This window comes from Mobula hypostoma, chromosome 7, assembly GCF_963921235.1.
Source record: "Mobula hypostoma chromosome 7, sMobHyp1.1, whole genome shotgun sequence".
NCBI lineage: Eukaryota > Metazoa > Chordata > Chondrichthyes > Myliobatiformes > Myliobatidae > Mobula > Mobula hypostoma.
In genome coordinates, this window is record NC_086103.1 from 17,911,338 (window position 1) to 17,932,881 (window position 21,544).

General features: G+C 45.2%; 1 protein-coding gene across 1 annotated transcript in view; it reads right to left on the reverse strand.

Moving 5' to 3' along the window:
- The window catches only part of larp1 (La ribonucleoprotein 1, translational regulator), a 176,155-nt gene extending 154,998 nt beyond the window's left edge, over window positions 1-21,157 (reverse strand). Inside the window, exon 1 of the mRNA XM_063053113.1 lies at window positions 20,691-21,157. Within this exon, the coding sequence (XP_062909183.1) occupies window positions 20,691-21,036 (346 nt within the window). The 5' untranslated portion in view covers window positions 21,037-21,157. The remainder of the gene's footprint in view (window positions 1-20,690) is intronic.
- Window positions 21,158-21,544: the final 387 nt, after the last annotated feature.

Here is a 21,544-nt window from a genome sequence, read left to right on the forward strand (position 1 = left end):
GGTAGTTTCAACACCATCTTAAGTCCATGCAATTTTGAGATATAACTTTTGGAAGAGAGAATGCATGTAATTAGGAAAATAATTGCGTTTCTTTTTGTTTTCCAGCCTATGAGTATTAGGCACTGAGCACGAGTGACTGCACTTTAAAGTACTGCCCATGTACAAATACAACAACACAGTAAGGATGACTCAGCAATTAGTGCAGGCTAACTACTGAAAGCGCTTCTGGGAACCAGGGTTGTTGCACCCAATCAGCAGCAAAACTCTGTATCAGACAAATTCTGCTTCTGTGTGCAACCCAAACTTAAAATGCAGAGGACTCTTGATTGACCCCCAAACAACACACACACAAAAACACAAACACACATAGATTCATGAGATCAAAGTCACATAGTCCATCAATAAGGACCTGTATCCAGGGTGAAATTACACAGTCAGTACGTGCCTGTTTCTGGGGTGGGATTAGATAATCAGTAAGTATCTGTTTCCAGGGTGGGATTAGATCATCTATGTGCCTGTTTCCGGGGTGAGATTAGACAATCAATAAATGCCCATTTCTGGGGTGGGATTGGACAATCAGTACTTGCCCCTTTCCAGGGTGGGATTAGATAATCTACGTGCCTCTTTCCGGGGTAGGATGAGGTGAATGATATTGAACTATAAAATCTGGAAATGTACAGGAGAGCATTCTGATCAGTCACATCACCTCTTGATATGGAGGTGCCAATAACCAGTATCATAAAAAGCTGTAGAGAGTTGCAAATTCAGCCAACTCATCTTGGGCACCAACCTCCTAACCATTGAGAACATCTTCAAAATGCGAAGCCACAAAATACTGCAATTGATTTGCTTATTTATTTGTTATTATTGTTATTTTTTCTTCTATATTATGCATTGCATTGAGCTGCTGCTGCTAAGTTAACAAACTTCATGTCACATGCTGGTGATAATAAACCTGATTCTGAAAAAAGTGGCATCCATCATGAAAGACCCTCATCATCTAGGCTATGCCCTCTACACAGTAGTATCACTGGGGAGGAGCTGGAAAACACACACTCAACATTTTAGGACTTCAGGGGTGTGTGCTTAGCCCACTGCTCTACTCTCTATATACACATGACTGTGTGGCTAGGCATAGCTCAAATACCATCTATAAATTTGCTGATTATACAACCATTGTTGGTAGAATCTCAGGTGGCGACGAGAGGATGTACAGGAGTGAGATATGCCAACTAGTGCAGTGGTGCCACAGCAACAACCTGGCATTCAACGTCAGTAAGATGAAACAGTTGATTGTGAACTTCAGGAAGGGTAAGACGAAGGAACACATAACAATCCTCAAAGATGGATCAGAAGTGGAGAGAGTGAATAGCTTCAAGTTTCTGGGTGTCAAGATCTCTGAGGATCTAACCTGGTCCCAACATATCAATGTAGTTATAAAGAAGGCAAGACAGCTGCTATACTTCATTAGGAGTTTGAAGAGATTTGGCATGTCAACAAATACAATCAAAAACTTCTATAATTGTACCGTGGTGAGCATTCTGCCAGGCTGCATCACTTTCTGGCATGGAGAGGCTACTGCACAGGACCGAAAAAAGCTGCAGAAGTTGAACACGTTGCCTTGTGCATGACTATTGTCTACAAGTGGAACAGCACGTGTGCTGCACAAGTGCAGGAAATAGCCACCTTCAACAATTGTTACTTGTATGTCAATGGCAAATTTGCAGAAGACACGACATTGATAGGCCTTATTTCCAACAATGATGAGACAGCCTACAGAGAAGTCAACACCCTAACACAGTGGTGTCAAGAAAACTCTCCCTCAATGTTGAAAAAACGAAGGAGCTGATCGTGAATTACAGGAGGAACGTTATTATTTTTTGCAACACCAATTGCTGCAGTACTGTGCAAAAGCCTTAGGCTCTCTTGCATAGTACTGTATGTCCAGAACATCTAGCATACTTATGGGCTGGATTTAACTGCATGGTGTCTATAAAAGAAAGATTGAGGCATCACATATCCACTGCAAGAGCAGGTAACATATCTCCTGACGCCCACAAGAAGGATCCAACTGATCTCAGAGTAGGTTGAAGGGTCAGCAGAACATCTTGTGCCAAAGGGCCTGTACAGTGCTGTAAAATTCTATGTTCCAAGAGTGCTATTATGACCCAGGACAAACGAGCTTGCCTGACGGCACCAGACACTATTTTAAACATGCACAGTGAAGCACTGTGGGTGGGAGCATAGAAAACAGTAGCGGGAATGTTGCATACACAGAATGCTGGAGGAACTCAGCAGGTCAGGCAGCATCCATGGAAATGAACAAACAGTCGACGATTCAGACCAAGACTCTTCTTCAGGACTGAACATGGATGCCAGAATAAAATAAAAAGAGGGGAGGGGGGAAGGGAGATAGCTAGAAGTTGATAGGTGAGGCCAGATGGGTGGGAAAGGTAAAGGACTGGAGAGGAAAGAATCTGATAGGAGAGGAAAATGGACCATAGGAGAAAAGGGAGGAGAAGGGGATCCAGGGGAAGGTGAGAAGAGGTAAAGAGGTCAGAGTGGTAAAAGAAGAAGAGGGAGGATGCGGGGGGGGGGGGAGAGAATTATTTTACCAGAAGGAGAAATTGATGTTCACGTTGGAGGCTATCCAGACGGAATATAAGTTTTGCTCCTGCACCCCAAGGGTGGCCTCATAGTTGTACAAGAGGCCATAAACCAACGTGTCAAAACAGGAATCAGGAGCGATGCTTCACTACCAGATGAACTCAATGCCTTCTATGCAGAGAACACAATTACAGCTGTGAAGATCCCTGCTGCACCTGATGATCCTGTGATCTCTCTCAGAGGCTGATGTTAGACTGCCTTTAGACTGTCCCTCGCAAGGAAGAGGGTCCTGATGGAGTACCTGGTAAGGCTCTGAAAACCTGTGGCAACCAACTAGGGGGAGTATTCAAGGATATTTTCAACCTCTCACTGCTACGGGCAGAAGTTTCCACTTGCTTCAAAAAGGCAACAATTATACCAGTGCCAAAGAAGAATAATGTGGGCTGCCTTAATGACTATCGCCCGGTACCACTCACATCAACAGTGATGAAATGCTTTGAGAGGTTGGTTATGACTAGACTGAACTCCTGCCTCAGCAAGGACCTGGACCCATTGCAATTTGCCTATCACAGTAGGTCAACAGCAGACGCAATCTCCATGGCTCTCCACACGGCTTTAGACCACCTGGACTACACAAACACCTATGTCAGAATGCTGTTCATCGACTATAGCTCAGCATTTAATACCATCATTGCCACAATCCTGATTGAGAAGTTGCAGAACCTGGGCCTCTGTACCTCCATCAGCAATTGGATCCTCGATTTCCTAACCAGAAGACCACAAACTGTGCGGATTGGTGATAACATATCCTCTTTGCTGACAATCAACACTGGCGCACCTCAAGGATGTGTGCTCAGCCCACTACTCAACTTTCTACATACATATGTCTGTGTGGCTAGGCATAGCTCAAGTACCAGCTATAAATTTGCTGATGATACAACCATTGTTGATAGAATCTCAGGGGGTGACGAGAGGGCGTACAGGAGTGAGATATGCCAACTAGTGGAGTGGTGCCGCAGCAACAACCTGGCACTCAACGTCAATAAGATGAAAGAGCCGATTGTGGACTTCAGGAAGGGTAAGATGAAGGAACACATAGCAAACCTCATAGAGGGATCAGAAGTGGAGAGAATGAGCAGCTTCAAGTTCCTGGGTGTCAAAATCTCTGAGGATCGAACCTGGTCCCAACATATTGATGTAGTCATAAAGAAGGCAAGACAGCAGCTATACTTTATTAGGAGTTTGAAGCACTTTGGCAGGTCAAAAGATACACTCAAAAAGTTCTATAGTTGTACTGTGGCGAGCATTCTGACAGGTTGCATCACCATCTGGCACGGAGGGGCTACTGCACAGGACCAAAAAAAGCTGCAGAAGGTTGTAAATCTAGTCAGCTCCATCTGGGGCACAAGCCTACAAAGTACCCAGGACATCTTTAGGGAGCAGTATCTCAGAAAGGCAGCATCCATTATTAAAGACCTCTAGCACCCAGGGAATGCCCTTTTCTGACTGTTACCATCAGGTAGGAGATAAAGAAGCCTGAAGGCACACACTCAACGATTCAGGAATACCTTCTTCCCCTCCGCCATCCGATTACTGAATGGACTTTGACAGCCCTCCACGTGATCCACAACACCCCCAACTTTGTGTCATTAGCAAATTTACTAACCCATCCTTCCACTTCCTCATCCAGGTCATTTATAAAAATCACAAAGAGTAGAGGTCCCAAAACAGATCCCTGAGGCACACCACTGGTCACCGGCCTCCATGCAGAATATGACCAGTCTCCAACCACTCTTTGCCTTCTGTGAGCAAGCCAATTCTGGATCCACAAAGCAATGTACCCTTGGATCCCATGTCTCCTTACTTTCTCAATAAGCCCTGCATGGGATACCTTATCAAATGCCTTGCTGAAATCCATACAGACCACATCTACTTCTCTACCATTATCAATGTGTTTAGTCACATCCTCAAAGAATTCAATCAAAATCATAAGGCACGATCTGCCTTTGACAAAGCCATATTGACTATTCCTGATCATATTATGCTTCTCCAAATGTTCATAAATCCTGCCTCTCAGGATCTTCTCCATCAACTTACCAACCACTGAAGACTCACTGGTCTATAATTTCCTGAGCTATCTCTACTCCCTTTCTTGAATAAGGGAACAACATCTGCAACCCTCCAATCCTCCAGAACCTCTCCCGTCCCCATTGATGATGCAAAGATCACTGCCAGAGGCTCAGCAATCTCCTCCTCGCCTCCCACAGTAGCCTGGGGTACATGTTGTCCAGTCCCGGAGACTTAGTCGAACTTGATGCTTTCCAAAAGCACATCCTCTTTCTTTACGTCTATATGCACAAGCTTTTCAATCCGATATAAATCATCCCTACAATCGCCAAGAACCTTTACAGTAGTGAATACTGAAGCAAAGTATTCATTAAATACCTCTGCTATCTCCTCCAGTTCCATACACACTTTTCCCGTCACACTTGATTGGTCCTATTCTCACACGTCTTATTCTCTTACTCTTCACAGACTTGTAGAATGCCTTGGGGTTTTTCTTAATCCTGCCCGCCAAGGCCTTCTCATGGCCCCTTCTAGCTCTCCTAATTTCATTCTGAAGCTCCTTGCTGCTAGCCTTATAATCTTCCAGCTCTCTATCATTACCTAGTTTCTTGAACCTTTCTGAAGCTTTTCTTAAACAGATTTTCAACAGCCTTTGTACACCATGGTTCCCATACCCTACCATCCTTTCTACCTCATTGGAACGTACCTATGCAGAATGCCATGCAAATATCCCCCGAACATTTGCCACACTCTAGCCACACATTTCCCTGAGAACATCTGTTCCCAATTTATGCTTCCAAGTTCCTGCCTGATAGCTTCATATTTCCCCTTATTCCAATTAAACGCTTTCCTAACTCATCTGTTCCTCTCCCTCTCCAATGATATGGTAAAGGAGATAGAATTGTGATCACTATCTCCAAAATGCTCTCCCACTGAGTGACCTGTCACCTGACCAGGTTCATTTCCCTATACCAGATCAAGTACAGCCTCCCCCCTTGTAGGCTTATCTACATGTTGTGTCAGGAAATCTTCCTGAACACACCTAACAAACTCCACCCCAACTAAACACCTTGCTCTAAGGAGATGCCAATCAATATTTCGGAAATTGAAATCTTCCACCACGACAACCCTGTTATTATTACACCTTTCCAGAATCTGTCTCCCTATCTGCTCCTCGATGTCCCTGTTACTACTGGGTGGTCTAAAAAAAACACCAAGTAGTGTTATTGACCCCCTTCCTGTTTCTAACTTCCACCCACAGAGACTCAGTAGATAATCCTTCCATGACTGCCTCCTTTTCTGCAGCTGCGACACTATCTCTGATCGACAGTGCCATGCCCCCACCTCTTTTGCTTCCCTTCCTGTCCTTCCTGAAACATCTAAAGCCTGGCACTTTCAGTAACCATTCCTGCCCAAGCTATCCAAAACTCTTTAATGGCTACAACATCATAGCTCCATGTAATGATCCACACTCTAAGTTCAACCGCTTTGTTCATGATGCTTCTTGCATTAAAATAGACACACCTCAAACCATCGGTCTGAGCGTATCCCTTCTCTATCATCTGCCTATCTCCCCTCTCGTACTGTCTCCAAGCTTTCTCTATATGTGAGCCAACCACCCCTTCCTCTGTCTCTTCAGTTCGGTTCCCACCCCCCAGCGATTCTAGTTTAAACTCTCCCCAATAGCCTTAGCAAACCTCCCTCTGCCAGGATATTGGTCTCCCTTGGATTCAAGTGCAACCCGTCCTTTTTGTACAGGTCACACCTGTCGCAAAAGAGGTCCCAATGATCCAGAAATCAGAATTCCTGCCCTTGTTCCAATCCCTCAGCCACGCATTCATCCTCCACCTCACTCTATTCCTGTACTCACTGTCGCATGGCACAGGCAGCAACCATGAGATTACTACCATTGAGGTCCTGCTTCTCAACTTCCTTCTTAACTCTGTTTTCAGGACCTCCTCCCTTTTCCTACCTATGTCATTGGTACCAGTGACTTCTGGCTGCAAGAAAAAGTTTGTGAACCCTTTGCAATGACCTAGTTTTCTGCATTAGTTACTCAAAATATGTGGTCTAATCTACATCTAAGTCATAATAATAGACAAACTCAATCCACCTAAACTAATAACACACAAACAACTGTACTTCTTCTCAACAATTTTGAGTAGACCATTTAAACAATTACAGTCTAGGTTCAAAAAAGTATGTGAACCTCTGGGGTAATGCCTTCTACAAAAACTATTTGGAGTCAGGTATTCCAATCAACAAGATAGGATTTGAGGTGTTGGTTGGAGAGGTGCCCTGCCCTTTAAAAAAAAGAAACACAAAGTCAAGTTCCTGCCGGAGCCTGCTCTTCTCAAGAAAGATCTGTTTATGTGCACCATGTCTCGATCAAAACAATTTTCAGAGGACTACAGAAGGAGAATGAGAAACATAGAAAACGTTCAGCACAATACAGGCCCTTTGGCTCACAATGCTGTGCCGAATGTACTTACTTTAGAAATTACCTAGGGTTAGCCATAGCCCTCTATTTTTCTAAGCTCCATGTACCTATCCGGGAGTCTCTTAAAAGACCCTATCGTATCCACCTCCACCACCACTGCCAGCAGCCCATTCCACACACGCACCACTCTCTGCGTTAAAAAAAAACTTACCCCTGACATCCCTTCTGTACCTACTTACAAGCACCTTAAAACTGTGCCTTCTCATGTTAGTCATTTCAACCCTGGGAAAAAGCCTCTGACTATCCACATGATCAATGCCTCTCATCATCTTATACACCTCAATTGTAGAGATGCATCTACAATGTGTATCACATTGAGTGTCATTTTACTATTTGGTACATTTGTTTAATTGGCTATTTTAGCTTGCTCCACTCAGCCCAGTCATGAACAGAAATTGGTGAAGCCTAAGTAGTAACTGTAGCAGTCCTACTAGTTATTGTTAACAATCTAAAAATAAGCCATTTAGACAGAGAGATGAACAAGCAGGGACAAAAGCAATACATAACACAAGCAGGCACATGGGATTCATTAGATTGCTATAATGGTTACTGCAGACATGCTGGGACGAAAGACCTGTTTCTGTGCTTCATTCTCACCATGCCATACATGCACCATATCAGATTGCCAATCTTGCTCCACACCCACAAAACCAATATATTACACTCAACCATATGTACTCTTCATCTTGCTCAGCAATTTTATCAATGGGAGGGTTTAAATTAGTGAGGCGGGGGGTGGGTCCCAGAATGATAATGCAGCCGGTGGAGACTCGGAACATGTAGGCAGCACAGAGACAGCTGGGGAAGCAGGAGACTGCTGATAGGCTTAAGTGCATTTGCTTTAATGCAGGGAATCTCAGGCCAACAGCATGAATCAGCAGATGAGATTACAATATTGTTGCATTACAGAAGCACGTCAGCGGGACTAGCAGCTAAATGTCCTGGGGTATAAAGGTTCCAGGCATAACAGAGAGGAGTACTAAAGGCAAAGTGAGAGCACGACCTACCAGGGAGTACAAAAGGCAAAGGGTTCTGCACTTCTATCAGGAAGAGCATTACGACAAGTACTCAGCAGGATACCTTGGAAGGGTCCAGCCCATGAGGCTATATAAGACCATAAGATATAGGAACAGAAGTAGGCCATTCGGCTCTGTCATTCAATCATGGGCTGATCCAATTCTTCCAGTCATCCCCACTCCATACCCTTTCATGCCCTAGCTAATCAAGAACCTATCTATCTCTGCCTTAAGTGCATCCAATGACTTGGCTTCCACAGCTGCTCATGGCAATAAGTTCCACAGATTTACCACCATCTGATAAGGGTAGGACTTTGAAGAAAGGAGAGATATATACTACAGGCTTCATAACAGTTGGCAGAAATAAGAAAAAAACTATGCAGCCAAATTACAGGTGGTAGTTAGCTTTTCCAAGGGTCTTAGATGGAGCAGAATTCATAAAAAGCATTTGAGGTTTCCTGAAACAATTTGTAGACTACTACTTAAGCTTGCAAGAGGGGCAAACATCCACAAAGAAACTGTTTGAACCAGTGACTACACGTCAGCCAGTTTCAAGGCTGTCATGGAAAAAGATATGGTTGGTCCTGGAGCTAAGTTCAGCTCATTTCCACAGCACAAGGCAGGACCTGGCAAAAGCAGATTGGGAGCAGCTGCTAAAGAGAAAAACAACATCTGGTAATTGGGTGGTGTTGAAAGACAAGATGGAAAGAGTTTAGAGTGAGCATGTCTCCAACAGAGCAAAAAACAAAGCCAGAAAGAATAGGGAACCTTGGTTTACCATTCCAGTAGCCCAAACCGTGGCAGGAGCAGCACTCTGAGGTTTCTCACAGGTCAGCAGTGCTCATTTAAAAGACGCAAACACGAGGAATTCTGCAGATGCTGGAAATTCAAGCAACACACAACAAAGTTGCTGGTGAACGCAGCAGGCCAGGCAGCATTTCTAGGAAGAGGTACAGTCGACATTTCAGGCCGAGACCCTTCGTTAGGACTAACTGAAGAAAGAGCTAGTAAGAGATTTGAGAGGGGGAGGGGGAGGGGGAGGGGGAGACCCAAAAAGATAGGAGAAGACAGGAGGGGGAGGTATGGAGCCAATAGCTGGACAAGTGATTGGCAAAAGGGATATGACAGGATCATGGGACAGGAGGCCCAGGGAGAAGGAAAAGGGGGAGGGGGGAAAAAAACCCAGAGGATGGGCAAGGGGTATAGTCAGAGGGACAGAGGGAGAAAAAGGAGAGAGAGAGAGAAAGAATGTGTGTATATAAATAAATAACAGATGGGGTACGAGGGGAAGGTGGGGCATTAGCAGAAGTTTGAGAAGTCAATGTTCATGCCATCAGGTTGGAGGCTACCCAGACGGAATAAAAGGTGTTGTTCCTCCAACCTGAGTGTGGCTTCATCTTTACAGTAGAGGAGGCTGTGGATAGACTTCACCTTTACAGCAGAGGAGCTCATTTAAAAGAAGAGCTTTGCGGGCATTGGGTGTCATTCCAGCGGCTCAATCAGCAGCAGGAGCAGTGTATAGTGAAGAGGTTTCTCACAGGTCAGCGAGAACAGCGCAGAGACGAGAAAATAAAAGTACAGTGGGAACAAGTGGAGTGGCCATTGTTGTGACTGGGTCAGTGGTGAGAATGGGAGTGTCAGGCTTTGGCTCAAAGAAGGCTGCAGCTCAGAAGAGGCATTGGCTTTGGGTAAGTTGACCAGGTATGTTTCTGTTAAGTTTTCCTTTTTTCCTACTGTGTCAGAAGTACTTAAATGGCCAATTGTGTGTTCCTATGCTGGATGTTGCAGACCTTGGAGACCCAGTCTCCCAGGGAACTACATCTGTGTGGAGTGCATCCACCTGCAGCTCATTGAAGACTGTGCTAGGGATCTGCAGCAACAGCTGGATGACCTTCAGCTTGTACAGGAGAGTGAGATCATCGATTGGAGTTACAGGGAAGTAATCACCCCCAAGCTGCAGGAGGCAAGTAACTGGGTGACTGTCAAGAGACAAAATTGGAGGGCAAATAGGCAGTTAGTGCACAGCACCCCCGTGGCCATTCCCCTCAATAATGAGTATACTGTTTTGGATATTGCTGTGGGGGTTGATTTCCCAGGGGAATGCCAAGGTGACCAGGTTACTGACACCGAGCATGGGTCTAAGGTGCAGAAGGAAAGAGGGAGAAGAAGGGAGCTGTAGTGATAGGGAACTCAATAGTCAGAAGAACAGACAGAACATTCTGTGGACATGAATAGGACATTCAAATGGTACATTGCCTCCCTGGTGCCAGAGTCAGGGACATCTCGGATTGCGTCCACATCATTTTGTAGAGCGAGGGAGAGCTTCCTAAAGTCTCCATTCATAAGATCGCAAGACATAGGATCAGAATCAGGGCATTCAGCCCATTGAGTCTGCTCTAACATTTCACCATAACTGATCCCGGATCCTGCTCACCCCCATACACCTGCCTTCTTGCCATATCCTTTGATGCCCTGACTGATCAGGAAGCAATCAACTTCCACCAGTCTATGGCAGAGCATTCCACAGATTCACTACTCTGGCTAAAAAAAATTCCTCCTTACCTCTGTGCCCTCTAGTTCTAGATAAGCCCCCTCCCCACCATTGGAAATTTCCTCTCTACATCCACCGTTTATTCCTTTCAACATTCAGTAGGTTTCAATGAGATCCCCCCGCATTCTTCTAAATTCCAGTGAGTACAGGCCCAAAGCTGCCAAATGCTCCTCATATGTTAACCCCTTCATTCCTGGATTCATCCTCGTGAACCTCCTCTGGACTCTTTCCAATGACAACACATTCTTTCTGAGATATGGGGCCCAAAACTGTTGACAATACTCTGAGTGTGGCCTGACTAGTGTCTTATAAAATCTCAGCATTATCTCTCTGTTGTTATACTCTATACCCCTTAAAATAAATGCCAAAATTTCATTTGCCTTCTTTACCTGTAAATTAACCTTCTGGGACTCCCATATGAAGACTCTCTGCACCTCTGATGTTTGAACCTTACCCCCTCTGTAGTTCCTTTTACCGAAATGCATATTCATACATTTCCCAACACTGTATTCCATCTGCCACTTTTTTAGCCATTCTTCCAATTTGTCCAAGTCCTGCTGCAATCACATTGCGTGCTCAGTAATAACTACCCCTCCACCTATCTTCATATCATCCACAAACTTTGCCACAAAGCCATCAATTCCACTATCTAAATCATTGATAAAACTGTGAAAAGTAGCTGTCCCTGAGGAACATCACTAGTTACCGGCAGTCAACCTTTATTCCCACTCTGCCTCCTGCCTGTCAGCCATTTCTCTATCTGTGCCAGTATCTTTCCTCTAACACCCTAGTATTTTATCCTGTTAAGCAGCCTCATGTGTGGCAGCTTATCAAACGCCTTCTGAAAATCCAAATAAATGACACCCACTGCCCCTCCTTTGTCCACCCTGCTTGCTACTTCCTCGAACAACTCTAACAGATTTCTCAGGCAAGAAGAAGAGGGAGTTGTATGAAATGTATAGGAAACAGAGGATAAATCAGGAGCTTGAGGAGTATAAGAAGTGCAAGAAAATACTTAAGAAAGAAATCAGGAGGGCTAAGAGAAGACATGAGGTTGCCTTGGCAGTTAAAGTGAAGGATAATCCAAAGAGCTTTTACAAGTATATTAAGAGCAAAAGGACTGTAAGGGATAAAATTGGTCCTCTTGAAGATCCGAGTGGTCGGCTTTGTGCGGAACCAAAGGAAATGGGGGAAATCTTAAATAGGTTTTTTGCGTCTGTATTTACGAAGGAAGCTGGCATGAAATCTATGGAATTGAGGGAATCAAGTAGTGAGACCATGGAAACTGTACAGATTGAAAAGGAGGAGGTGCTTGCTGTCTTGAGGAAAATTAAAGTGGATAAATCCCCGGGACCTGACAGAGTGTTCCCTCAGACCTTGAAGGAGACTGGTGTTGAAATTGCGGGGGCCCTGGCAGAAATATTTAAAATGTCGCTGTCTACGGGTGAAGTGCCGGAGGATTGGAGAGTGGCTCATGTTGTTCCGTTGTTTAAAAAAGGATCGAAAAGTAATCCGGGAAATTATAGGCCGGTGAGTTTAACGTCAGTAGTAGGTAAGTTATTGGAGGGAGTACTAAGAGACAGAATCTACAAGCATTTGGATAGACAGGGGCTTATTAGGGAGAGTCAACATGGCTTTGTGCGTGGTAGGTCATGTTTGACCAATCTGTTGGAGTTTTTCGAGGAGGTTACCAGGAAAGTGGATGAAGGGAAGGCAGTGGATATTCTCTACATGGACTTCAGTAAGGCCTTTGACAAGGTCCCGCATGGGAGGTTAGTTAGGAAAATTCAGTTGCTAGGTATACATGGAGAGGTGGTAAATCGGATTAGACATTGGCTCGATGGAAGAAGCCAGAGAGTGGTGGTAGAGAATTGCTTCTCTGAGTGGAGGCCTGTGACTAGTGGCGTGCCACAGGGATCAGTGCTGGGTCCATTGTTATTTGTCATCTATATCAATGATCTGGATGATAATGGGGTAAATTGGATCAGCAAGTTTGCTGATGATACAAACATTGGAGGTGTAGTAGACAGTGAGGAAGGTTTTCAGAGCCTGCAGAGGGACTTGGACCATCTGGAAAAATGGGCTGAAAAATGGCAGATGGAGTTTAATACTGACAAGTGCGAGGTATTGCACGTTGGAAGGACAAACCAACGTAGAACATACAGGGTTAATGGTAAGGCACTGAGGAGTGCAGTGGAACAGAGGAATCTGGGAATACAGATACAAAATTCCCTAAAAGTGTCGTCACAGGTAGATAGGGTCGTAAAGAGAGCTTTTGGTACATTGGCCTTTATTAATCAAAGTATTGAGTATAAGAGCTGGAACGTTATGATGAGGTTGTATAAGGCATTGGTGAGGCCGAATCTGGAGTATTGTGTTCAGTTTTGGTCATCAAATTACAGGAAGGATATAAATAAGGTTGAAAGAGTGCAGAGAAGGTTTACAAGGATGTTGCCGGGACTTGAGAAACTCAGTTACAGAGGAAGGTTGAATAGGTTAGGACTTTATTCCCTGGAGCGTAGAAGAATGAGGGGAGATTTGATAGAGGTATATAAAATTATGATGGGTATAGATAGAGTGAATGCAAGCAGGCTTTTTCCACTGAGGCAAGGGGAGAAAAAAAACCAGAGGACATGGGTTAAGGGTGAGGGGGGAAAAGTTTAAAGGGAATATTAGGGGGGGCTTCTTCAGACAGAGAGTGGTGGGAGTATAGAATGAGCTGCCAGACGAGGTGGTAAATGCGGGTTCTTTTTTAACATTTAAGAATAAATTGGACAGATACATGGATGGGAGGTGTATGGAGGGATATGGTCCGTGTGCAGGTCAGTGGGACTAGGCAGAAAATGGTTCGGCACAGCCAATAAGGGCCAAAAGGCCTGTTTCTGTGCTGTAGTTTCTATGGTTCTAAGATTTCCCTTTACAGAAACCATGCTGACTTTTACTTATTTTATCATTAGTCTCCAAGTACCCAGAAACCTCATCCTTAGTGATGGACTCCAACACTTTCCCAACCACTGAGTATCGGCTAACTAGCCTACAATTTCCTTTCTTTTGCCTTTCTTCCTTCTTAGAGAGTGGAGTGACATTTGCAATCTTCCAGTCCTCCGGGACCATGCCAGAATCAAGTGATTCCTAAAAGATCATGACCAATGCATCCATTATTTCTTCACCAACCTCTCTCAGTTAGCAGGGATGTAGTCCATCTGGTCCAGTTGACTTACCCAGCTTAATACCTTTGAGTTTGTCTAGCTCTTTTCCCTTTGTAATAGTAATGGCACTCACGGACCTCTGGCACACTGCCAGTGTCTGCCACAGTGAGGAGAGATGCAAGGTACCCATTAAATCCATCTGCCATTTTTTTGTTCCCCATTGCTACCTCACGAGCATGATTTTCCAGTGGACCAATATCAACTCTGAACTCCCTTTTACTCTTTATATAACTGAAAAAACTTCTGATATTCTGCTATATATTATTGGCTAGTCTGCCCTCATATTTCATCTTTTCCCATCTTTTTAGCTTTTTTGTTGCCTTTTGTTGGATTTTAATCCCAATCATCTAACTTCCCACTCACTTTTGCTACATAATATGCCTTTTCCTTGGCTTTTATGCAGTTCTTAACTTCCTGTCAGCCATGGTTGCCAGCCCTGCCATTTGAGAACAACTTCCTCTGTGGGACATGTCTATCCTGCGCCTTGGGACCTATTCCCAGAATCTTCAGCTGCCTTGGCTCTGCCATCATCCCCCCCCCCAAGTTTCCTCCTCCAATCCACCTGGACAAGCTCCTCTCTCAGGCCTCTGTAATTCCCTTTATTCCATTATGATACTGATACATCTGACTTCTGCTTTTCCCTTTCAAATTGCAGTATGAATTCGATCGTATTGAAAGAACCCTTCTAAGGATTCCCTAACAAGATCTGGGTTATTACACAACACCCAATATAAGATAGCCTTTCCCCAAGTAAGCTCAAGCACAAGCTGCTCTAAAAATCCAACTCAAAGGCATTCAACAAATTCCCTCTCTTGTGATCCGACACCAACCTGATTTTTCCAATCTTCTCGGACATTGAAGTCCCCCATTACAATTGTGTCATTACCCTTATTATATGTCTTTTCCAGCTCCCTTTGCAATCTGAACCCCACATCTTGGCTACTTTCTGGAGGCCTATATACGAATCTTATAATGGACTTTTTACCCTTGCTGTTACTTAACTCCACCCACAAAGATTCACATTCTCTGACTCTATGTCATCTCTTTCTAAAGATGTAATTCTATCTCTTACCAACAAAGCCACACCAACACCTATGCCTTCCCACCTGTCGTTTTGATACAAAGTATATCGTTTGATGTTAAGCTCCCAAATATGGCCATTTTTTAAGGCACTAATCAGCAATGACCACGTGTTACCGACTAATCTCTAATTGTGCCACGAGTTCGTCCGCCTTATTCTGAATGCTAGGCGCGTTTAAATATAGCACCTTCAGTCCTGCATTCTTAGCCCTTTTCAATTTTGCCTCTGCAGTACAAATTAACCCTCTGCTCTGTCTGCATTTGTACGCAATCATTGGCTTGTTCTTCCTTACATTCGTGTTACATACATCATCTACCTGTAAGCCTGCTGGCTCATCCTCAACTCTATCATACTGGTTCCCATCCCAATGCCATATTAAACCATCTCCAAAAGCCCGAGTAAATCTGCCCGCAAGAACATTGGTCCCCCTTGGATTCATGTGCAACCCGCCTCTCCTGCCCCAGAAGAGGACCCAATGATCCAGAAATCTGAATCCCTTACTCCAATTCTTCAGCCACACATTTATCGGCCATCTTATTCTATTCCTATCCTCACTGTCACGTGGCACAGGCAGCAATCCTGAGATTACTACCTCTGAGGTCCTGCTTCTCAGCTTCCTTCCAAACTCTTTTTTCAGGACCTCCTCCTTTTTTCTACATATGTGTCCACTGTAAGAAAAACACTAAACAAGAATGGTGTTCATGGAAGGACACCACAGAGGAAAGCACTGCTCTCCAAAAAACAAAATTGCTGCAGGACTCAAGTTTGTAATAGATGTTCCACAACCCTTCTGGGACAATGTTCGGTGCACAGATGAGACAAGTTGAACTTTCCGCAGAAATGCACACCATGACTTTTGGAGGAAAAAGGGCACTGCATACCAACATCAAAACCTCATCGCAAGTGTGAAGCATTGTCGAATGAGCATCATGGTTTGGGGCTGCTTTGCTGCCTCAGGGCTTGGACAGCTTGCAATCGTCAAGGGAACAATAAATTCAAAATTGCATCAAGACATTTTACAGGAGTACGTCAAGGTAGTAGTCTGTCACCTAAAGCTTAATAGAAGTTGGATGATACAACAAGATAATGACTCGAAACACAAGAGTGAATCAACAAGAGAATGGTTTACAAAGAAGAAAATTCATGTTTTGGAAAGGCCAAGTCAGTGTCCAGACCTTAACCTAATTGAGATGCTGTGACATGACCTGAAGAGGGCTGTTCATGCAAGGTATCACAGAAATATTGAGGAACTGAAACAGTTTTGTATGGAGGAATGGTTTAAATTCCTCCTCACCATTGTGCAAGCCTGATCAGCAGCTGCAGGGAATGTTTGGTGGAGGCTTTCTGCTAAAGGAGGTTCTACCAGTTATTCAATACAAGGGTTCACGTACTTTTCCAGCCTGGACTGTGAATGATTAAACAATATGTTCAATAAAGACGTGAAAAGTACAATTGTTTGGGTGTTAATAGTTTAGGCAGATTGTGTTATTATTGTGACTTAGATGAAGATCAGACCACATTTTATGAGGAATTAATGCAGAAAAGCAGCCATTCATGATGTTTGGTTTTCCTCTCGTAGGAAGTAATGGCCTGCAAACCGTCTGACCTGACGTGCATCTGATTCCAACTCTAACCTCAATGGGAATTGTTTTTTTTCCCCCACTCTTAAAATAACCTTCTGTAGGTCATACCCAGACTTCAAAGGTTCATCCAAGCACCTCCTAAATGCTATTAGAGATTCTGCCTGTACCATATTCCAGGCAGGTACTCAAAACTTTTCAGGTGACAAAGGTCTCGCTCAAAACCTCTACCCTATGTCTCTAATGTCCAGTTTTACCCAAATAATAACTCTCTGAAAATGGCAACGCAAGTGGATAGGGATTCAGCATGCTTTCCTTCCTAGGTCAAGGCACAAAACACTGATCTGTAGGAGACTGATAGGTGACCTTATGGATGTTAATTAAATTATGAGCCGTGCAGATAAGCTAGTCAAAACCCTTTGCTCTTGGACAGTGGTTCCCAACCTGGGATCAATGGACTCCTCGGTTAATGGTAGGGGTACATGGCATAGAAAAGGCTGGAGTGATGAGTCTAAAATGAGAGAACACAGGCTTATGGTCAGTGGGAGAAATTCAAGGGTAATCTGGGGAGCAAGATGTGTGCACAGAAAGAAGGTAGTGGGTATGAACTATGGATTTTAAAAGGCATTTGGATAGGAGAATGATACAGGTCCAATGGGATAGAATTAGAACAGATTTTACAGTTAGATGAATGTATTAGGCTGAAGGATTTGTTTTTTATGCTATATGGCTCTACAACTCTTATCACTGCAATTCCAAACTCATCTGTTGGTTTCCCTTTTAACTTCAAAAGATTCTAGCAAATTTGAAGTTTAATTTTCCCTTCATAAAACCATAATTCTCTTCCTGTGATTTATTACATCCTAAACTCTTTGGAAAAAAATTCCGGCATTTTTCCAGTAACAGATTTCAGATTAATTGGTATATAGTTTCTTTCTTTCCACCTGCCCTTTGTTCAATAATGGTGTCTGTTGTTTTCTAGTCTTCTGAGACACCTCCAGATTCCAGGCAATTCTACATCAGTAGCCACTTCCTTTAAGATCCTTTAAAACAATCAGATCCAGGGGACTTATCTACATTTTTAGAAAAGTACTATGTAAATTAATGATATCTTAAACAGTAAATAGTTTTAAATTCCTCTCTTCTTATAGCCTATTGAACACCTAATACTACAGGGGTGAGTCTTGTTCTACTGCTACCAAGAACAATCCAAAACAATTGATTATTTATTTGCTGTTATTAATTGTGCAATTTCTGAGGGACCACTGTTTTCTTTAACTTCTCTCTTCATCTTTAGATGCTCTTATTGTTGCATTATCTTCTAGTTACTTTCATATTCCACATTTGCCCTTTTACTTTTCATTAACCTTTCATAATGACCAAAACTTCCCAAGCTTCTGGTCTATCACTGATTTTCTTAACATGGTATTCTATTTATTTTAATACCATCTTCTGAATTTGGTCTTCATGCATTAAGTTTGTCAGTCAGGATGAAGTGCAGGGGTAGTGGGGATAAACTCCCACTGCCTATTAAATGCTCCCAATGGTGTGCCTCAGTGGTGAGGAGGGCAAATGCCATGTTAGCATTCATTTCAAGAGGTCTAGAATACAAGAGCAAGGATGTGATGCCAAGGCTTTATAAGGCACTGGTGAGGCCTCACCTTGAGTGTTGTGAACAGTTTTAGGCCCCTTAGGTGCTGGCATTGAGAGGGTCCAGAGGAGGTTCACAAAGATGACGGGGGATCTTACTGAAACCTTCTGAATGTTGAAAGGCCTAGACAGAGTAGATGTGGAAAGGATGTTTCCCATGGTGGGAAAGTCTAGGACAGGAGGGCACAGCCTCAGAATAGACGGGAGCCCTTTCAAAACAGAGATATGGAGAAATTTCTTTCGCCAAAGGGTGGTGAACTTGTAGAATTCGTTGCCATGTGCAGCTGTGGAGGTCAGGTCGTTGGCAGGGATTGATGGGTTCTTGACTGGACATGGCATCAAAGGTTATGGGGAGAAGGCCAGGAACTGGGGTTGAGGAGGGAAGAAAAAAGGATCAGCCGTGATTGAATGGCAGAGCAGACTCGACCGGCCAGATGGCCTAATTCTACTCCACTGTCTTATGCACCTCAAAAAGCCTCCGACAACCGTCCAGCCCCTGGCCTTCGTTAGCTAAACCCAGTGAAACACTTTCTACTGAAAGAAGAAGCCAAGACGGCTTACTGGCACATTAAAGCCTGTCACTTCGGGCAGATGGGGCTCATTAGCCATTGGTGGCAACTCATCTGGAAGGAAAACTCTGATCTCAAACCTCCGCTGCCTTGTGGCTATACCACTCATGGCCAAGTGTTTGGAAGTAAACCCTGAAGAAAGATCCAGAACTGGAGCCATGAAGGCAGTCCTATCTTGAGTTCAATGCTCACTGGCAACTCCTGCGATGCCACTGGTGCCAAACTGTATCGGTCTCTGCCTGTCATTCCTGTAGATCCATGAGCTGCATGGAGAGGGGAGCCTGCTACACAGGCAACAGCCTGTTCTCTATATTCTGCCCTGTGTATCATGTAGACAGCTAGAATACAACATCCATGGGCAACCCCAACCAAAGGAGGCCCTCATTAACTTCCAACTCATTAACATGGTAATGAATTACAACCTTGCCACCTACATCAACATTGCAGAAAATAACAATTTGGGACATCTATGTTAAAGGAACTAAAAATTGTTGCTACATCTGCCACACACTAAATGCTCAAAGAACTCAGTGAGTCTGGCAGTATCTGTAGAGAAAAATAAACAGTCGATGTTCTGGGCCAAGGCCCATCATCGGGACTGGAAAGAGGCAGAAGCCAGAATTAAAGATGGGGGAGAAGAATAAGAACAAATGAAGAGGAAGGTGGACGGTCCCTACAGCACTTGCATGTGTGTTGCTCAAGATTTCCAGATCTGCAAAATCTCTTGTGGCTAAATGCCATCTTTGTTTTCAAAGATCAAAAATCAACTTTATTCACTATGTTTTGTTCTTACCGTGCCACAAGATTAATAAATCTCATTTGGTGGAAAGGGACCGTACTCTAAAAGCTTTTCCTTCATGAATACTTTTGCCTGTATTGACAATCCCAAAAAACATCCATTTATAAAAGAATTCCATAAGAATCAAAGACAGGTACAGCACAATATACAAATCATTTTCCCTTTGCAGAACACAGCGCAATTTACACTGCCTGGATTCAGTCTTCCAAACCAGCAGTATGCATAGGGAAAAGCTCAGTTCAAACATTTCCAAAATCCTTCACTGAAGACCAGCATCCTTGATTTATAATCATGCAGAGGATTTACAGATTGAGATATAACAGGAAGTGAGCAAAGGGGTTCACTGCAAAGAACAAGTCTGTTCTCCTGCCAAGTCAAAAGGGGAGGGGTGTGTTGGAGTGGGGGGAGATAGAGGTTGAGGGGGAAGGGACGGGCGGGGAGGGGTTGAGGGGGGACAGGACGGGAGGGGTTGAGGGGGGACAGGACGGGAGGGGTTGAGGGGGGAAGGGACGGGGAGGGGTTGAGGGGGGAAGGGGCGGGGAGGGGTTGAGGGGGGAAGGGGCGGGGAGGGGTTGAGGGGGGAAGGGGCGGGGAGGGGTTGAGGGGGGAAGGGGCGGGGAGGGGTTGAGGGGGGAAGGGGCGGGGAGGGGTTGAGGGGGGAAGGGGCGGGGAGGGGTTGAGGGGGGAAGGGACGGGGGAGGGGTTGAGGGGGAAGGGACGGGGGGAGGGGTTGAGGGGGAAGGGGCGGGCTGGGTGAAGGACGGGGGTGGGGAAGGGAAAGGGAGGGGAGGGGGGTTGCTGGAGGGTGGAGGAGTCGATAGGAGGAGAAGGTGTTTGCAGAATAGGAGTTGTGAGTGATGTTCAAAACCAGGAGCCAGCGGCGCCCCGCCTGGACTCGGGATGTTGTGGTTTGGGTTGAGTTCCCCATCCCGGGAAACGGCCCGAACCCGGACCTCATGGGCGCCGCCTCAGTCGGTGGGGTAACAGAGAATTAATCCCGCGCTCTCTCCGGGAGCTCCACCCACGGTGCTGCTGCCCAGGTCTGGGCCTCCCGCACCCACCTGGATCGGCATCCGCGCCGCTCCCACTCACTCTTCGGGTCCACGGGTTCACCTTGGGCGGCGGAGCCTCGATAAATTCCTTCCTGCGGCCGCTGGCGACTTTCAGCTCCTCGGCGCCGTCTCCGGCCTGTACCGGTGGCTCAGGCCGGGCCTCGGGCCCAGGCTCTGCGGCAGGCCCAGGACTCGGAGTTCCCAGCTCGACGGCAAGAGCCGGCTTACTCCACGGATTGACCTTGGGGGGCGGAGCCGCCATGAGACGTTTGGTGGCGGCCTGGGGCTCGCTGTGCTCGGGGGCCGGGCCGGCGGCGCGGTGTGGTGGTGGCAGAGTCTGCACCTGTGCGGCCATGGCGCGGGCTCGGCCTGCACTCCGTGTGGCGGCGCGACACGGCCGGGGGCGCGCACGCAGCGCCACGACGTTACCAGGCGGAAGGCGATCGCGCGGACGCTCCGGGGTGTGCGCGATCTCCGGAAGCCCGTCGAACCGGTTTTCTCCACGCCCTCCCCGATTTGCACCAACTCTTCCCACCACCTCTTCGGGACAAAAAAGTAAGGGACACCGGTACCGCCTTTCCTATCATGGGTGGAGTCTGACTGTAAGATGACATCAGGAGTATTTTTTGATATTGCAAAAGCACATGGTAACTTGTGGAGGGAAAGTATTTTGATTGTTATGAAAATTAGGAGTGAGAGGAAGGTATCTCATTTATTCTGAGTTCTTTTATTATTTGAACGGTCTGTCGGGTAAGGTAGGGAAGGTTTACTTTGGCTTCTGTGAGCCAGAGAATGGGACCGTACAAGGTAGTAGTTGTAGCCTTTTTTTGTTTAATGTTACGTTAATGACATTTTCTCTGAGA